This window comes from Hyperolius riggenbachi, chromosome 7 (genome assembly GCF_040937935.1).
Source record: "Hyperolius riggenbachi isolate aHypRig1 chromosome 7, aHypRig1.pri, whole genome shotgun sequence".
Classification (NCBI taxonomy): Eukaryota; Metazoa; Chordata; class Amphibia; order Anura; family Hyperoliidae; genus Hyperolius; species Hyperolius riggenbachi.
The window spans coordinates 834,977-855,037 of NC_090652.1; the positions used below are offsets into that span (position 1 = coordinate 834,977).

General features: G+C 47.4%; 1 protein-coding gene across 1 annotated transcript in view; it reads right to left on the reverse strand.

Annotated features, from left to right (window-relative positions):
- RHOT2 (ras homolog family member T2) overlaps positions 1-20,061 on the reverse strand; it is a 166,301-nt gene that overhangs the window by 136,726 nt on the left and 9,514 nt on the right. The window contains exon 2 of the mRNA XM_068243463.1: positions 2,826-2,884. Within this exon, the coding sequence (XP_068099564.1) occupies positions 2,826-2,884 (59 nt within the window). The remainder of the gene's footprint in view (positions 1-2,825; positions 2,885-20,061) is intronic.

Below are 20,061 nucleotides of genomic sequence, written 5' to 3' on the forward strand. Positions count from 1 at the left end.
TGTGGCTCCAGCATGGACACACCTCTGTGATTAGCTTACAGGGACTGGGGGGAGGAGGAGAGAACGCACAGAGGTATGTGGCTCCAGCATGGACACACCTCTGTAATTAGCTTACAGGGACTGGGGGGAGGAGAGGAGAACGCACAGAGGTATGTGGATCCAGCATGGACACGCCTCTGTGATTAACTTACAGGGACTGGGGGGAGGAGAGGAGAACGCACAGAGGTATGTGGCTCCAGCATGGACACGCCTCTGTGATTAGCTTACAGGGACTGGGGGGGGTGGGGGGGGGGGTGGGGAGGAGAACACACAGAGGTATGTGGATCCAGCATGGACACACCTCTGTGATTAGCTTACAGGGAATGGGGGGAGGAGAGGAGAACGCACAGAGGTATGTGGCTCCAGCATGGACACACCTCTGTGATTAGCTTACAGGGACTGGGGGGAGGAGGAGAGGAAAACGCACAGAGGTATGTGGATCCAGCATGGTCACACCTCTGTGATTAGCTTACAGGGACTGGGGGGAGGAGGAGAGGAGAACGCACAGAGGTATGTGGCTCCAGCATGGACACACCTCTGTGATTAGCTTACAGGGACTGGGGGGAGGAGGAGAGAACGCACAGAGGTATGTGGATCCAGCATGGTCACACCTCTGTGATCAGCTTACAGGGACTGGGGGGAGGAGAGGAGAACGCACAGAGGTATGTGGATACAGCATTGACACGCCTCTGTGATTAGCTTACAGGGACTGGGGGGAGGAGGAGAGAACGCACAGAGGTATGTGGCTCCAGCATGGTCACACCTCTGTGATTAGCTTACAGGGACTGGGGGGAGGAGAGGAGAACGCACAGAGGTATGTGGATACAGCATTGACACGCCTCTGTGATTAGCTTACAGGGACGGGGGGGGGGGGTAGGAGAGGAGAACGCACAGAGGTATGTGGCTCCAGCATGGACACGCCTCTGTGATTAGCTTACAGGGACTGGGGGGGGGGGGGGGAGGAGAGGAGAACGCACAGAGGTATGTGGCTCCAGCATGGACACACCTCTGTGATTAGCTTACAGGGACTGGGGGGAGGAGGAGAGGAGAACGCACAGAGGGGGAGTGGTTAGGGTTAGGCATCAGAGGGGGAGTGTTTTGGGTTAGGCATCCGGGGGGAGCGGTTAGGGTTAGGCATCCGAGGGGGAGCGGTTAGGGTTAGGCATCCGAGGGGGAGCGGTTACGGTTAGGCATCCAAGCGGGAGCGGTTAGGGTTAGGCATCCGAGCGGGAGCGGTTAGGGTTAGGCATCCGAGCGGGAGCGGTTAGGGTTAGGCATCCGAGGGGGAGCAATTAGGGTTAGGCATCCGAGGGGGAGCGGTTAGGGTTAGGCATCAGAAGGGGAGTGTTTAGGGTTAGGCATCAGAGGAGGAGTGTTTAGGGTTAGGCATCAGAGGGGGAGTGGTTAGGGTTAGGCATCAGAGGGGGAGTGTTTAGGGTTAGGCATCAGAGGGGGAGTGTTTAGGGTTAGGCATCAGAGGGGGAGTGGTTAGGGTTAGGCATCAGAGGGGGAGTGGTTAGGGTTAGGCATCAGAGGGGGAGTAGTTAGTGTTAGGCATCAGAGGGGGAGTGTTTAGGGTTAGGCATCAGAGGGGGAGCGTTTAGGGTTAGGCATCAGAGGGGTTAGGCATCAGAGGGGGAGTGGTTAGGATAGGCATCAGAAGGGGAGTGGTTAGGTTTAGGCATCCGAGGGGGAGTGGTTAGGGTTAGGCATCCGAGGGGGAGTGGTTAGGGTTAGGCATCCGAGGGGGAGTGGTTAGGGTTAGGCATCAGAGGGGGAGTGGTTAGAGTTAGGCATCAGAGGGGGAGTGGTTAGGGTTAGGCATCAGAGGGGGAGTGGTTAGGGTTAGGCATCAGAGGGGTTAGGCATCAGAGGGGGAGTGTTTAGGGTTAGCCATCAGAGGGGGAGTGTTTAGGGTTAGGCATCAGAGGGGGAGTGTTTAGGGTTAGGCATCAGAGGGGGAGTGGTTAGGCATCAGAGGGGGAGTGTTTAGTGTTAGGCATCAGAGGGGGCACCCGACTAGTTTCGTCACTCCCTCGTGACTCATTAGGAGCATCCTGATGAGTCACGAGGGAGTGACGAAACTAGTCGGGCGGGGATTGGACGTACCTGGAAGTGATCGGTGGCAGCGAAGGACGCGAACCGCGGGAATATACAGCATAGCCCCACTTGGCAATGGGGGAGAGCCCATAGGAAAAACTCTGTACCCACAACTGGTGACATGTAAGTGCAAACTTTTAATAAAATATAGTTGGTTTTAAACTGTGTCACGCTATGGGAAGCTTCTGTTTGAGGTATTTGGACATGTGGAGTGAATAGCGACAGTAAGGTACTCTGGAAGCGTGCGCTACCTGGCCAGTCTAACAGGGGTCACATTGCAGCTGGTGAGTGCGTTTCTGTTGGGTGCTATTTGGTGGTGGAAGATTGAAAGAACGCAGCATCAGAGATTCTGAGGCTTAAATTGTGCAATAATGGACTTCCTATGTATTATTTAAAGGATGTGCGCTGGACTTTTTACATATACCTGGATAGAGGACATGCTATACTCAGCTTAAAGTGCACCCTTTCTAATTTATAGCAACCAGTGTGCTTTGAACATTTGATGGTATTTTTTTACTAGTTTACCAATATTTTACCATCAACGTTAGCACTGCAAAATAGAATGCTGATACATTTACAAATATTCTTCTAGCGGCTATTTTAGGCGCACAAATTTGTGGATGCCCTTTTAGCATGTATGTGGTCTGTATGTCCCAGAATCCTCAGCAAAAGCACAAAGCACTAACCTCGTCCGGGAACTCCTCTCCCACCAGAGCCATTATCAGGGACGTCTTCCCCACCTGGGCTGCAGAGACAAGAGAGACACGTAAGAGGTATAACGGGCGGCAGAGACAGCTCTGTACAGCACAAGGTAACATCTACAGAGGACAGAGGAGAGATCACAAGAGAGACACACAGGAGTCATAGCGGGCGGCAGAGAAAGCTCTGTACAGCACAAGGTAACATCTACAGAGGACAGAGGAGAGATCACAAGAGAGACACACAGGAGTCATAGCGGGCGGCAGAGACAGCTCTGTACAGGACAAGGTAACATCTACAGAGGAGAGATCACAAGAGAGACACACAGGAGTCATAGCGGGCGGCAGAGACAGCTCTGTACAGGACAAGGTAACATCTACAGAGGACAGAGGAGAGATCACAAGAGAGACACAGGAGTCATAGCGGGCGGCAGAGACAGCTCTGTACAGGACAAGGTAACATCTACAGAGGAGAGATCACAAGAGAGACACACAGGACTCATAGCGGGCGGCAGAGACAGCTCTGTACAGCACAAGGTGACATCTACAGAGGACAGATCACAAGAGAGACACACAGGAGTCATAGCGGGCGGCAGAGACAGCTCTGTACAGCACAAGGTAACATCTACAGAGGAGAGATCAAAAGAGAGACACACAGGACTCATAGCGGGCGGCAGAGACAGCTCTGTACAGCACAAGGTAACATCTACAGAGGAGAGATCACAAGAGAGACATACAGGAGTCATAGCGGGCGGCAGAGACAGCTCTGTACAGGACAAGGTAACATCTACAGAGGACAGAGGAGAGATCACAAGAGAGACACAGGAGTCATAGCGGGCGGCAGAGACAGCTCTGTACAGGACAAGGTAACATCTACAGAGGACAGATCACAAGAGAGACACACAGGAGTCATAGCGGGCGGCAGAGACAGCTCTGTACAGCACAAGGTAACATCTACAGAGGAGAGATCACAAGAGAGACACACAGGAGTCATAGCGGGCGGCAGAGACAGCTCTGTACAGCACAAGGTAACATCTACAGAGGACAGATCACAAGAGAGACACACAGGAGTCATAGCAGGCGGCAGAGACAGCTCTGTACAGCACAAGGTAACATCTACAGAGGACAGAGGAGAGATCACAAGAGAGACACAGGAGTCATAGCGGGCGGCAGAGACAGCTCTGTACAGGACAAGGTAACATCTACAGAGGAGAGATCACAAGAGAGACACACAGGACTCATAGCGGGCGGCAGAGACAGCTCTGTACAGCACAAGGTAACATCTACAGAGGACAGATCACAAGAGAGACATACAGGAGTCATAGCGGGCGGCAGAGACAGCTCTGTACAGCACAAGGTAACATCTACAGAGGACAGAGGACAGATCACAAGAGAGACACACAGGAGTCATAGCGGGCGGCAGAGACAGCTCTGTACAGCACAAGGTAACATCTACAGAGGACAGATCACAAGAGAGACACACAGGAGTCATAGCGGGCGGCAGAGACAGCTCTGTACAGGACAAGGTAACATCTACAGAGGAGAGATCACAAGAGAGACACACAGGACTCATAGCGGGCGGCAGAGACAGCTCTGTACAGCACAAGGTAACATCTACAGAGGAGAGATCACAAGAGAGACATACAGGAGTCATAGCGGGCGGCAGAGACAGCTCTGTACAGGACAAGGTAACATCTACAGAGGACAGAGGAGAGATCACAAGAGAGACACAGGAGTCATAGCGGGCGGCAGAGACAGCTCTGTACAGGACAAGGTAACATCTACAGAGGACAGATCACAAGAGAGACACACAGGAGTCATAGCGGGCGGCAGAGACAGCTCTGTACAGCACAAGGTAACATCTACAGAGGAGAGATCACAAGAGAGACACACAGGAGTCATAGCGGGCGGCAGAGACAGCTCTGTACAGCACAAGGTAACATCTACAGAGGACAGATCACAAGAGAGACACACAGGAGTCATAGCAGGCGGCAGAGACAGCTCTGTACAGCACAAGGTAACATCTACAGAGGACAGAGGAGAGATCACAAGAGAGACACAGGAGTCATAGCGGGCGGCAGAGACAGCTCTGTACAGGACAAGGTAACATCTACAGAGGAGAGATCACAAGAGAGACACACAGGACTCATAGCGGGCGGCAGAGACAGCTCTGTACAGCACAAAGTAACATCTACAGAGGACAGATCACAAGAGAGACATACAGGAGTCATAGCGGGCGGCAGAGACAGCTCTGTACAGCACAAGGTAACATCTACAGAGGACAGAGGACAGATCACAAGAGAGACACACAGGAGTCATAGCGGGCGGCAGAGACAGCTCTGTACAGCACAAGGTAACATCTACAGAGGACAGAGGAGAGATCACAAGAGAGACACACAGCAGTCATAGCGGGCGGCAGAGACAGCTCTGTACAGCACAAGGTAACATCTACAGAGGAGAGAGCGCCTGACATTGCATTCAGCCAAAACACAGCTCCCAGTCCCTTATACTGTGCATACAATGAGGGAAATAAGTATTTGATCCCCTATAAAAAGATGACTTAGTACTTGGTGGTAAAACCCTTGTTGGCAATCACAGAGGTCGGATATGTCTTGTTGGCGATCACAGAGGTCGGACGTGTCTTGTCGGCGATCACAGAGGTCGGACGTGTCTTTTGTTGGCAATCACAGAGGTTGGACGTGTCTTTTGTCGGCAATCACAGAGGTCGGACGTGTCTTTTGTCGGCAATCACAGAGGTCGGACTTGTCTTGTTGGCGATCACAGAGGTCGGACGTGTCTTGTTGGCGATCACAAAGGTCGGACGTGTCTTGTTGGCGATCACAGAGGTCGGACGTGTCTTGTTGGCGATCACAGAGGTCGGACGTATCTTGTCGGCGATCACAGAGGTCGGATGTGTCTTGTTGGCGATCACAGAGGTCGGTCGTGTCTTGTTGGCGATTATAGAGGTCGGACGTGTCTTGTTGGCAATCACAGAGGTCGGACGTTTCTTGTAGTTGGCCATCACAGAGGTCGGACGTGTCTTGATGGCAATCACAGAGGTCGGACGTGTCCTGTTGGCGATCACAGAGGTCGGACGTGTCTTGCTGGCGATCACAGAGGTCGGACGTTTCTTGTAGTTGGCCATCACAGAGGTCGGCTGTTTCTTGTAGCTGGCCATCACAGAGGTTGGACGTTTCTTGTAGTTGGCCACCAAGTTTGCACACATCTCGCGAGGGATTTACCCCGCTCCTCTGCAGATCTTCACCAGGTCAGTTAGGTTTCCAGGCTGGTGTTTTGTAACTGGACCCTTCAGCTCCCTTCACAGATTTTCTATTGGATTACAGTCTCGAGGATCCTCATGTACTTCTTCTTGAGCCACTACGGTGTTGGATTGGCTGTGTATTTTGGGACATTGTCACCCATTTATGACTTATTTTCAATGCCCTGGCTGAGGAAAGGAGGTGCTCACCCAAGATTTGACTGTACATGGCCCCGTCCATTGTCTCTTCAAGAAGGGGTCCTGTCCCCATAGCAGAAAATCACCCCCAAAGCTTAAGGCGTCCACCTCCACGTTTGACAGTGGGGATGGTGTTCTTGGGGTCATAGGCAGTATTCCTCTCCCTCCAAACATAACAAGTTGAGTTGATGCCAAAGAGCGTAATTTTGTTCTCATCTGACCACAACACGTTCACCGAGTTCTCCTCTGTGTCAATCAGTTGTGCGTTGGTGACCTGTAGACGGACCTGTACATGTGCTGTCTTCAGCAGGGGACCTTGTGGGTTTTGCAACATTTAAGTCATTCATGACAACGTGTGTTAGTTGTTTTCTCATAGACTGTGGACTCAGCTGCCCTGAGATCATAAACAAGTCCCCTGTGTAGTTATGGGCTGCTTTATCACTGTTATCGTGATCATTGCAGCTCCATTAGGTGAGATCCAGCATGGAGACCCAGACTGAGGGAGTGACAGTTAGGGCCTTTTTCCACTAGCCTGCGATTTGCGATTTGCTGCTGATCGCAAATCGCAAGGTACATTAAACTAATGGAAACTGCAGCAGCAATTTCCATTAGTGCGATCCGATTGCGATGCGATTTTGGTAAAAGCGCAATCGTCGTCCTGCCGCGTTTTGTATGCGATTGAGCTGGACTATAATGAGTATAGTAGCTCAATCGCAATCGCAATCGCATGGTGGAAATTGAAACGCGATTGCGATCGCGATTAGAATCGCGATCGCAGTCGCGATCGCATTTCATAGTGGAAAAGGGCCCTTATTCTGTTTCTGCCATTTACGATTTTCTCACTAAGCTGCTTGGCGATAATTTTATGCCTCAGTCCAGCCTTGTGCAGGTCTACACAATCTTATCTCTAATCTCAGCTTTTCACCTGCACACAGTGGAGGCAGCTGGGAGGCTGAAATCTAGCTGGTTGAGAGGAGTTCCAGTACTTATAAACAATACAATGCACATGAAGCTCTAACTTTGGAGGGTTATTTAGTTGTCACAATAAACATACTTACATACACACATACATAGCACACGCATACATACACACATACATACACGCATACATACATAGCACACGCATACATACACACATACATACATAGCACACGCATACATACACACATACATAGCAGACACATACATACACACATAGCACACACATACATACATACATACATACAGGAGTTGGACAAAATAATGGAAACGCCTAACATTTTGGCATCATAATCTTTGAACGTTTTAAGCAATCAAAACTTGACATATGTTACATTTTTTTGTTTATTATTTTTGTTATTTGATATGTTTAACTAAAATAATTGTTTTTTACAGATATTTAATCCAAAGTTGGTTATAATTTATAAAAATGGCAGATCTCTCAGACTGTCAAAGAGGCTAAATTGTCAGTGCTCGTATGGCAGGCGCTACTGTAACAGAAACTGCCCGAATGCTTGGAATTTCAAGAGGTACTGTCTCAAAAGTAATGACTGCCTTTGAAAGAGAAGGAAAAACGTCCTCAGCAAAGCACAGTTGTGGCCGAAAGTCGAAGTTGTCTGAGAGAGACCGACGGATGCTAAATCGAATTGTTAGAAAAGCTTGCAAGACCACGGCTCCTAAAATCACTGCAGAGCTGAATGAACACCTACAGAACCCAGTTTCCACAAAAACTGTTCGTCAGGAGCTGCACAAATCTGGATTCCACGGAAGAACTGCAATTAGAAAACCTCTGCTCTCAAAGACAAATGTTTCAAAGCGTTTAGAGTGGAGTAGAAACCACCAGAATTGGTCCCTCGAGCAGTGGAAAAATGTGATTTTCTCTGACGAATCATCGTTTATCTTATTTCCGACCTCCAGCCGAGTGTATGTTTGGAGACAGCCGAAAGAAGCATTACATCCAGACTGCCTTCTCCCAACCGTAAAACATGGCGGGAGTTCTGTGATGATCTGGGGTGCTATTTCTTGGGAATCCGCCAGGCCAATGATTTCCCTTCATGGAAGAATTAACAGCCGAGACTATTTAGGAATTTTGGGCGACAAAGTTCATCCTATGGTTCAAAAACTGTTTCCGGAGGGGAATGCCATCTTTCAAGATAACGCCCCAATCCATACAGCTAGAATTGTTAAAGAATGGCACGAGGAACATTCTAATGAAGTTGAGCATCTCATCTGGCCACCACAATCCCCAGACCTCAACGTTATTGAGCATGTATGGTCATTTTAAGAGATTCAAGTAAGAAGTGGATTTCCGCTGCCATTTTCTCTGAAAGATCTGGAGGGTATTTTAACTGAAGAATGGGCTAAAATTCCTTTGGAAACAATTCACAATTTGTATGAATCAATACCTCGGAGAATTGAGGTTGTAATTGCTGCAAAAGGTGGACCTACACCATATTAAAATATATTTTGTTGATTTTCAAGGTTTTTCCATTATTTTGTCCAACCCCTGTACATACATAGCACATGCATATACACACGTACTCCCTTAACCCCCTTGCCGTTCCAATTCCCGCGGCAAGGGGGCAGCAGCGCACTTTTTTTTTTTTCTTTGTTTATTTTTTAAATCATGTAGCGAGCCCAGGGCTCGCTACATGATAGCCGCTGCTCAGCGGCATCTCCCAAGCCCCTCCGATCGCCTCCGGCGATCAGGAGATCCCGTTCAAAGAACGGGATCTCCTAGAGGGCTTCCCCCGTCGCCATGGCGACGGGGCGGGATGAAGTCACCGACGTCATGGACGTCGGGACGTCACAGGGAGTCCCGATCCACCCCACAGCGCTGCCTGGCACTATTGGCTAGGCTGCGCAAGGGGTCTGGAGGGGGGGGGGGGGGGGCGGCGCGATGCGGCGGTTAGCGGCGAATCGGCGGCGATCGGTAAATGCACGCAGCTAGCAAAGTGCTAGCTGCGTGCAAGGAAAAAAAAATTATGCAAATCGGCCCAGCGGGGCCTGAGAAATCCTCCTGCGCAGGTTACCCCGAGCTGAGCTCGGGATAACCGACAAGGAGGTTAAAGGATACCCGAACTGAAATGTGACATAATGAGATAGACGTGTATGTACAGTGCCTAGCACACAAATAACTATGCTGTGTTCCTTTTTTTCTTTCTCTGTCTGAAAGAGTTATATATCAGGTATGTAAGTGGCTGACTCAGTCCTGACTCAGACAGGAAGTGACTACAGTGTGACCCTCACTGATAAGAAATTACCCTTTTCATCTCTTTCTTGCTCTCAGAATCTATTTTCAGCTAGGAAAGTGTTTTATAGTTGGAATTTCTTATCAGTGAGGGTCACATTGTAGTCACTTCCTGTCTGAGTCAGAACTGAGTCAGCCACTTACAGTGGAGGAAATAATTATTTGACCCCTCACTGATTTTGTAAGTTTGTCCAATGACAAAGAAATGAAAAGTCTCAGAACAGTATCATTTCAATGGTAGGTTTATTTTAACAGTGGCAGATAGCACATCAAAAGGAAAATCGAAAAAATAACCTTAAATAAAAGATAGCAACTGATTTGCATTTCATTGAGTGAAATAAGTTTTTGAACCCCTACCAACCATTAAGAGTTCTGGCTCCCACAGAGTGGTTAGACACTTCTACTCAATTAGTCACCCTCATTAAGGACACCTGTCTTAACTAGTCACCTGTATAAAAGACACTTGTCCACAGAATCAATCAATCAAGCAGACTCCAAACTCTCCAAAATGGGAAAGACCAAAGAGCTGTCCAAGGATGTCAGAGACAAAATTGTAGACCTGCACAAGGCTGGAATGGGCTACAAAACCATTAGCAAGAAGCTGGGAGAGAAGGTGACAACTGTTGGTGCAATTGTTCGAAAATGGAAGGAGCACAAAATGACCATCAATCGACCTCGCTCTGGGGCTCCACGCAAGATCTCACCTCGTGGGGTGTCAATGGTTCTGAGAAAGGTGAAAAAGCATCCTAGAACTACACGGGAGGAGTTAGTGAATGACCTCAAATTAGCAGGGACCACAGTCACCAAGAAAACCATTGGAAACACATTACACCGCAATGGATTAAAATCCTGCAGGGCTCGCAAGGTCCCCCTGCTCAAGAAGGTACATGTGCAGGCCCGTCTGAAGTTTGCCAATGAACACCTGAATGATTCTGTGAGTGACTGGGAGAAGGTGCTGTGGTCTGATGAGACCAAAATAGAGCTCTTTGGCATTAACTCAACTCGCTGTGTTTGGAGGAAGAAAAATGCTGCCTATGACCCCCAAAACACCGTCCCCACCGTCAAGCATGGGGGTGGAAACATTTTGCTTTGGGGGTGTTTTTCTGCTAAGGGCACAGGACAACTTAATCGCATTAACGGGAAAATGGACGGAGCCATGTATCGTGAAATCCTGAACGACAACCTCGTTCCCTCTGCCAGGAAACTGAAAATGGGTCGTGGATGGGTGTTCCAGCACGTCAATGACCCAAAATATACAGCAAAGGCAACAAAGGAGTGGCTCAAGAAGAAGCACATTAAGGTCATGGAGTGGCCTAGTCAGTCAGTCTCCGGACCTTAATCCAATAGAAAACCTATGGAGGGAGCTCAAGCTCAGAGTTGCACAGAGAGCCTCGAAACCTTAGGGATTTAGAGATGATTTGCAAAGAGGAGTGGACCAACATTCCTCCTAAAATGTGTGCAAACTTGGTCATCAATTACAAGAAACGTTTGACCTCTGTGCTTGCAAACAAGAGTTTTTCCACTAAGTATTAAGTCTTTTATTGTTAGAGGGTTCAATAACTTATTTCACTCAATGAAATGCAAATCAGTTGCTATCTTTTATTTAAGCTTATTTTTTCGATCTTCCTTTTGATGTGCTATCTGCCACTGTTAAAATAAACCTACCATTGAAATAATACTGTTCTGAGACTTTTCATTTCTTTGTCATTGGACAAACTTACAAAATCAGTGAGGGGTCAAATAATTATTTCCTCCACTGTACATACCTGATATTTAACTCTTTCAGACAGAGAAAGAAAATAAGGAACACAGCATAGTTATTAGTGTGCTAGGCACTGTACATACACGTCTATCATCATGTCACATTTCAGTTCGGGTATCCTTTAAGTTGTGCAGCGCTGTTGTGGTGTACCCTCTTAGCACTCTCCTATGTGGGGTTCTGCACACAGCTTCGGGGTGTATCTGATACCAGTTTCTGAGTGATTTAGCCGGACATGTGGGCATTTGTGTGGACTGCTGCCTACTGTGACTAAAGACCCTCATGCATTTTATGAGGAAGTTCTGATCAGGTCCTGGTATTGCCCCCTACAGATAAAATAGAGAAACGAGTGTGGGGACATATGGCAGCCTCATCTCTTAGTAAGGGCTGGTTCAGACGGACGCTTGCGGAGCGTTTACCGCAAGCGTTCGGACAGTCGCGGTAAACGCTCCCATTCAAGTGAATGGGAGCGTTTACACCGAGCTTTTGCACGCTTTTACCCGAACGCGGCGTTCGGGTCCCGATTTTCGTGAGCGTTCAGGCTGCCCCTGGAAGCAACATGTAGCTTCCAGGGAGCGGCCAACCGCGACGGGTAATGTTCCCCTACGGAAAAAAAAAAACGTGACCGCATCACGACGCGACCGAAGGCTACTGAAAGCCTGACCGCGCAGCCGCCGCAACGCCCCCAGACGCGACGCTACGCAGACGTCCGTCTGAACCAGCCCTAACTGCCACTATCAGACGGGTCTTCCAGTGAGGAGCTGTGATTAGGAACATGTTTCCTGGCGTTGGGAGTTACCGGCTGTGGTGAAGTTTCTGATTCTCCAGGCAAGTCAGCAGAGTCACACTGAGATGTCACACACACCGGGTAATGCTCGGTACACACCACACAATTTTCTGGCAGATTTACCTGCCAGATCCATTATTTACAACATGTCCCATTTGCATTGCAATCGATTTTCATTGTTTCTAGTCAATTTTCCGATTGTTTTTTCTAATAGATTTTCGTTCACTTCTATGACAATCGATTGGAAAAAAACTATTAAACAAAAATAAATCGGAAAAGCGATCAAAATTCAGATAGGACATTTTGGAAATAATGGATCTGGCAGGTAAATCTAACAGAAAATTGTATGGTGTGTACCGCGCATTAGAAGTGTCCTTGCTGCAGCCCTGTCACTGCCTGGAGATCTCACCTCACCGCTGAAAATGAGGCCCCCCCCCCCGTAACTGCCCCGGCAGCCTCAATACCAGCCACAAGCTGATTATTGATGACTGGCGAATATACACAGCCCAGATACTGGACCTCTCACAGGTGGGTGTTGGGTTATTCGGGGCTGTGGAGTCGGTTCAAAAATCCACAGACTCCGACTCCTCATTTTAGGATTCCACCGCCTCCGACTCCTCTAATTAGCATATTACAATCTTGTTGATTAAATGTAACATGAAATTAATCTTTTAACTGCCAACGCTTAGGAATTTTAAGACAACTGAAGTGAGAAGGATATGTACTTGTAGAAGGTACAGACAGGAAGAAAGAACATCTATCAGGCCCTAGGCAATGTAACTGTGGGTACATGTAAGAATGATGTGCAGGTACTCTGCAGGGGAATAAGGAGATTCTTCCTCTATTACACATTCTTCATGCACAATCTGAACATGGATCAGGCCCTAGGCAATGTAACTGTGCGTACATGTAAGAGTGATGTGCAGGTACTCTGCAGGGGAATGAGGAGATTCTTCCTCTATTATACATTCTTCATGCACAATCTGAACATGGATCAGGCCCTAGGCAATGTAACTGTGGCTACATGTAAGAGTGATGTGCAGGTACTCTGCAGGGGAATGAGGGGATTCTTCCTCTATTACACATTCTTCATGCATGATCTGAACATCTATCAGGCCCTAGGCAATGTAACTGTGGCTACATGTAAGAGTGATGTGCAGGTACTCTGCAGGGGAATGAGGAGATTCTTCCTCTATTACACATTCTTCATGCATGATCTGAACATCTATCAGGCCCTAGGCAATGTAACTGTGGGTATATGTAAGAGTGATGTGCAGGTACTCTGCAGGGGAATGAGGGGATTCTTCCTCTATTACACATTCTTCATGCACAATCTGAACATGGATCAGGCCCTAGGCAATGTGACTGTGGGTACATGTAAAAGTGATGTGCAGGTACTCTGCAGGGGAATGAGGGGATTCTTCCTCTATTACACATTCTTCATGCACAATCTGAACATGGATCAGGCCCTAAGCAATGTGACTGTGGGTACATGTAAGAGTGATGTGCAGGTACTCTGCAGGGGAATGAGGGGATTCTTCCTCTATTGCACATTCTTCATGCACAATCTGAACATCTATCAGGCCCTAGCCAATGTATCTGTGGGTACATGTAAGAGTGATGTGCAGGTACTCTGCAGGGGAATGAGGGGATTCTTCCTCTATTACACATTCTTCATGCACAATCTGAACATGGATCAGGCCCTAGGCAACGTAACGGTGGGTACATGTAAGAATGATGTGCAGGTACTGTGCAGGGGAATGAGGGGATTATTCCTCTATTACACATTCTTCATGCACAATCTGAACATGGATCAGGCCCTAGGCAATGTAACTGTGGGTACATGTAAGAGTGATGTGCAGGTACTCTGCAGGGGAATGTGGGGATTATTCTTCTATTACACATTCTTCATGCACAATCTGAACATGGATCAGGACCTAGGCAATGTGACTGTGGGTACATGTAAAAGTGATGTGCAGGTACTCTGCAGGGGAATGAGGGGATTCTTCCTCTATTACACATTCTTCATGCACAATCTGAACATAGATCAGGCCCTAAGCAATGTAACTGTGGCTACATGTAAGAGTGATGTGCAGGTACTCTGCAGGGGGATGAGGGGATTCTTCCTCTATTGCACATTCTTCATGCACAATCTGATCTGTGGGTACATGTAAGAGTGATGTGCAGGTACTCTGCAGGGGAATGAGGGGATTCTTCCTCTATTGCACATTCTTCATGCACAATCTGAACATCTATCAGGCCCTAGGCAGTGTAACTGTGGCTACATGTAAGAGTGATGTGCAGGTACTCTGCAGGGGAATGAGGGGATTCTTCCTCTATTACACATTCTTCATGCACAATCTGAACATGGATCAGGCCCTAGTCAACGTAACGGTGGGTACATGTAAGAATGATGTGCAGGTACTGTGCAGGGGAATGAGGGGATTATTCCTCTATTACACATTCTTCATGCACAATCTGAACATGGATCAGGCCCTAGGCAATGTAAGTGTGGGTACATGTAAGAGTGATGTGCAGGTACTCTGCAGGGGAATGTGGGGATTCTTCTTCTATTACACATTCTTCATGCACAATCTGAACATGGATCAGGCCCTAGGCAATGTGACTGTGGGTACATGTAAGAGTGATGTGCAGGTACTCTGCAGGGGAATGAGGGGATTCTTCCTCTATTACACATTCTTCAGGTACAATCTGAACATGGATCAGGCCCTAGGCAATGTAAGTGTGGGTACATGTAAGAGTGATGTGCAGGTACTCTGCAGGGGAATGAGGAGATTCTTCCTCTATTACACATTCTTCATGCACAATCTGAACATGGATCAGGACCTAGGCAATGTGACTGTGGGTACATGTAAGAGTGATGTGCAGGTACTCTGCAGGGGAATGAGGGGATTCTTCCTCTATTGCACATTCTTCATGCACAATCTGAACATGGATCAGGCCCTAGGCAACGTAACGGTGGGTACATGTAAGAATGATGTGCAGGTACTGTGCAGGGGAATGAGGGGATTATTCCTCTATTACACATTCTTCATGCACAATCTGAACATGGATCAGGCCCTAGGCAATGTAAGTGTGGGTACATGTAAGAGTGATGTGCAGGTACTCTGCAGGGGAATGAGGGGATTCTTCTTCTATTACACATTCTTCATGCACAATCTGAACATGGATCAGGACCTAGGCAATGTGACTGTAGGTACATGTAAGAGTGATGTGCAGGTACTATGCAGGGGAATAAGGGGATTCTTCCTCTATTACACATTCTTCATGCACAATCTGAACATGGATCAGGACCTAGGCAATGTGACTGTGGGTACATGTAAGAGTGATGTGCAGGTACTCTGCAGGGGAATGAGGGGATTCTTCCTCTATTGCACATTCTTTATGCACAATCTCAACATCTATCAGGCCCTAGCCAATGTATCTGTGGGTACATGTAAGAGTGATGTGCAGGTACTCTGCAGGGGAATGAGGGGATTCTTCCTCTATTACACATTCTTCATGTACAATCTGAACATGGATCAGGCCCTAGGCAATGTAACTGTTGGTACATGTAAGAGTGATGTGCAGGTACTCTGCAGGAGAATGAGGGGAATCTTCATCTATTACACATTCTTCATGCATGATCTGAATATGAATCAGGCCCTAGGCAATGTAACTGTGGCTACATGTAAGAGTGATGTGCAGGTACTCTGCAGGGGAATGAGGAGATTCTTCATCTATTACACATTCTTCATGTACAATCTGAACATGGATCAGGACCTAGGCAATGTAACTGTGGCTACATGTAAGAGTGATGTGCAGGTACTCTGCAGGGGAATGAGGGGATTCTTCCTCTATTGCACATTCTTCATGCACAATCTGAACATCTATCAGGCCCTAGCTAATGTATCTGTGGGTACATGTAAGAGTGATGTGCAGGTACTCTGCAGGGGAATGAGGAGATTCTTCCTCTATTACACATTCTTCAGGTACAATCTGAACATGGATAAGGCCCTAGGCAATGTAAGTGTGGGTACATGTAAGAGTGATGTGCAGGTACTCTGCAGGGGAATGAGGAGATTCTTCCTCTATTACACATTCTTCATGCACAATCTGAACATGGATCAGGACCTAGGCAATGTGACTGTGGGTACATGTAAGAGTGATGTGCAGGTACTCTGCAGGGGAATGAGGGGATACTTCCTCTATTACACATTCTTCATGCACAATCTGAACATGGATCAGGCCCTAAGCAATGTAACTGTGGCTACATGTAAGAGTGATGTGCAGGTACTCTGCAGGGGAATGAGGGGATTCTTCCTCTATTACACAATCTTCATGTACAATCTGAACATGGATCAGGCCCTAGGCAATGTAACTGTTGGTACATGTAAGAGTGATGTGGAGGTACTCTGCAGGAGAATGAGGGGATTCTTCATCTATTACACATTCTTCAGGTACAATCTGAACATGGATAAGGCCCTAGGCAATGTAAGTGTGGCTACATGTAAGAGTGATGTGCAGGTACTCTGCAGGGGAATGAGGGGATTCTTCATCTATTACACATTCTTCATGCATGATCTGAATATGAATCAGGCCCTAGGCAATGTAACTGTGGCTACATGTAAGAGTGATGTGCAGGTACTCTGCAGGGGAATGAGGGGATTCTTCATCTATTACACATTCTTCATGTACAATCTGAACATGGATCAGGCCCTAGGCAATGTAAGTGTGGCTACATGTAAGAGTGATGTGCAGGTACTCTGCAGGGGAATGAGGAGATTCTTCCTCTATTACACATTCTTCATGCACAATCTGAACATGGACCGGGCCCTAGGCAATGTAACTGTGGCTACATGTAAGAGTGATGTGCAGGTACTCTGCAGGGGAATGAGGAGATTCTTCCTCTATTACACATTCTTCATGTACAATCTGAACATGGATCAGGCCCTAGGCAATGTAACTGTGGCTACATGTAAGAGTGATGTGCAGGTACTATGCAGGGGAATGAGGGGATTCTTCCTCTATTACACATTCTTCATGCACAATCTGAACATGGATCAGGACCTAGGCAATGTGACTGTGGGTACATGTAAGAGTGATGTGCAGGTACTATGCAGGGGAATGAGGAGATTCTTCCTCTATTACACGTCTGAACGTAGATCAGGCCCTAGGCAATGTAACTGTGGGTACATGTAAGAATGATGTGCAGGTACTCTGCAGGGGAATGAGGAGATTCTTCCTCTATTACACATTCTTCATGCACAATCTGAACATGAATCAGGCCCTAGGCAATGTAAGTGTGGGTACATGTAAGAGTGATGTGCAGGTACTCTGCAGGGGAATGAGGGGATTCTTCTTCTATTACACATTCTTCATGCACAATCTGAACATGGATCAGGACCTAGGCAATGTGACTGTGGGTACATGTAAGAGTGATGTGCAGGTACTATGCAGGGGAATGAGGGGATTCTTCCTCTATTACACATTCTTCATGCACAATCTGAACATGGATCAGGACCTAGGCAATGTGACTGTGGGTACATGTAAGAGTGATGTGCAGGTACTCTGCAGGGGAATGAGGGGATTCTTCCTCTATTACACATTCTTCAGGTACAATCTGAACATGGATCAGGCCCTAGGCAGTGTAACTGTGGGAACATGTAAGAGTGATGTGCAGGTCCTCTGCAGGGAAATGAGGGGATTCTTCCTCTATTACACATTCTTCATGCACAATCTGAACATGGATCAGGACCTAGGCAATGTGACTGTGGGTACATGTAAGAGTGATGTGCAGGTACTCTGCAGGGGAATGAGGGGATACTTCCTCTATTACACATTCTTCATGCACAATCTGAACATGGATCAGGCCCTAAGCAATGTAACTGTGGCTACATGTAAGAGTGATGTGCAGGTACTCTGCAGGGGAATGAGGGGATTCTTCCTCTATTGCACATTCTTCATGCACAATCTGAACATCTATCAGGCCCTAGCCAATGTATCTGTGGGTACATGTAAGAGTGATGTGCAGGTACTCTGCAGGGGAATGAGGGGAGTCTTCCTCTATTACACAATCTTCATGTACAATCTGAACATGGATCAGGCCCTAGGCAATGTAACTGTTGGTACATGTAAGAGTGATGTGGAGGTACTCTGCAGGAGAATGAGGGGATTCTTCATCTATTACACATTCTTCAGGTACAATCTGAACATGGATCAGGCCCTAGGCAATGTAAGTGTGGCTACATGTAAGAGTGATGTGCAGGTACTCTGCAGGGGAATGAGGGGATTCTTCATCTATTACACATTCTTCATGCATGATCTGAATATGAATCAGGCCCTAGGCAATGTAACTGTGGCTACATGTAAGAGTGATGTGCAGGTACTCTGCAGGGGAATGAGGGGATTCTTCATCTATTACACATTCTTCATGTACAATCTGAACATGGATCAGGCCCTAGGCAATGTAACTGTGGCTACATGTAAGAGTGATGTGCAGGTACTCTGCAGGAGAATGAGGGGATTCTTTCTCTATTACACATCTGAACATGGATCAGGCCCTAGGCAATCTAACTGTGGGAACATGTAAGAATGATGTGCAGGTACTCTGCAGGGGAATGAGGAGATTCTTCCTCTATTACACATTCTTCATGCACAATCTGAACATGGACCGGGCCCTAGGCAATGTAACTGTGGCTACATGTAAGAGTGATGTGCAGGTACTCTGCAGGGGAATGAGGAGATTCTTCCTCTATTACACATTCTTCATGTACAATCTGAACATGGATCAGGCCCTAGGCAATGTAACTGTGGCTACATGTAAGAGTGATGTGCAGGTACTATGCAGGGGAATGAGGGGATTCTTCCTCTATTACACATTCTTCATGCACAATCTGAACATGGATCAGGACCTAGGCAATGTGACTGTGGGTACATGTAAGAGTGATGTGCAGGTACTATGCAGGGGAATGAGGAGATTCTTCCTCTATTACACGTCTGAACGTGGATCAGGCCCTAGGCAATGTAACTGTGGGTACATGTAAGAATGATGTGCAGGTACTCTGCAGGGGAATGAGGAGATTCTTCCTCTATTACACATTCTTCATGCACAATCTGAACATGAATCAGGCCCTAGGCAATGTAAGTGTGGGTACATGTAAGAGTGATGTGCAGGTACTCTGCAGGGGAATGAGGGGATTCTTCTTCTATTACACATTCTTAATGCACAATCTGAACATGGATCAGGACCTAGGCAATGTGACTGTGGGTACATGTAAGAGTGATGTGCAGGTACTATGCAGGGGAATGAGGGGATTCTTCCTCTATTACACATTCTTCATGCACAATCTGAACATGGATCAGGACCTAGGCAATGTGACTGTGGGTACATGTAAGAGTGATGTGCAGGTACTCTGCAGGGGAATGAGGGGATTCTTCCTCTATTACACATTCTTCAGGTACAATCTGAACATGGATCAGGCCCTAGGCAGTGTAACTGTGGGAACATGTAAGAGTGATGTGCAGGTCCTCTGCAGGGAAATGAGGGGATTCTTCCTCTATTACACATTCTTCATGCACAATCTGAACATGGATCAGGACCTAGGCAATGTGACTGTGGGTACATGTAAGAGTGATGTGCAGGTACTATGCAGGGGAATGAGGAGATTCTTCCTCTATTACACATTCTTCCTCTATTACACGTCTGAACGTGGATCAGGCCCTAGGCAATGTAACTGTGGGTACATGTAAGAATGATGTGCAGGTACTCTGCAGGGGAATGAGGAGATTCTTCCTCTATTACACATTCTTCATGCACAATCTGAACATGGATCAGGCCCTAGGCAATGTAAGTGTGGGTACATGTAAGAGTGATGTGCAGGTACTCTGCAGGGGAATGAGGGGATTCTTCTTCTATTACACATTCTTCATGCACAATCTGAACATGGATCAGGACCTAGGCAATGTGACTGTGGCTACATGTAAGAGTGA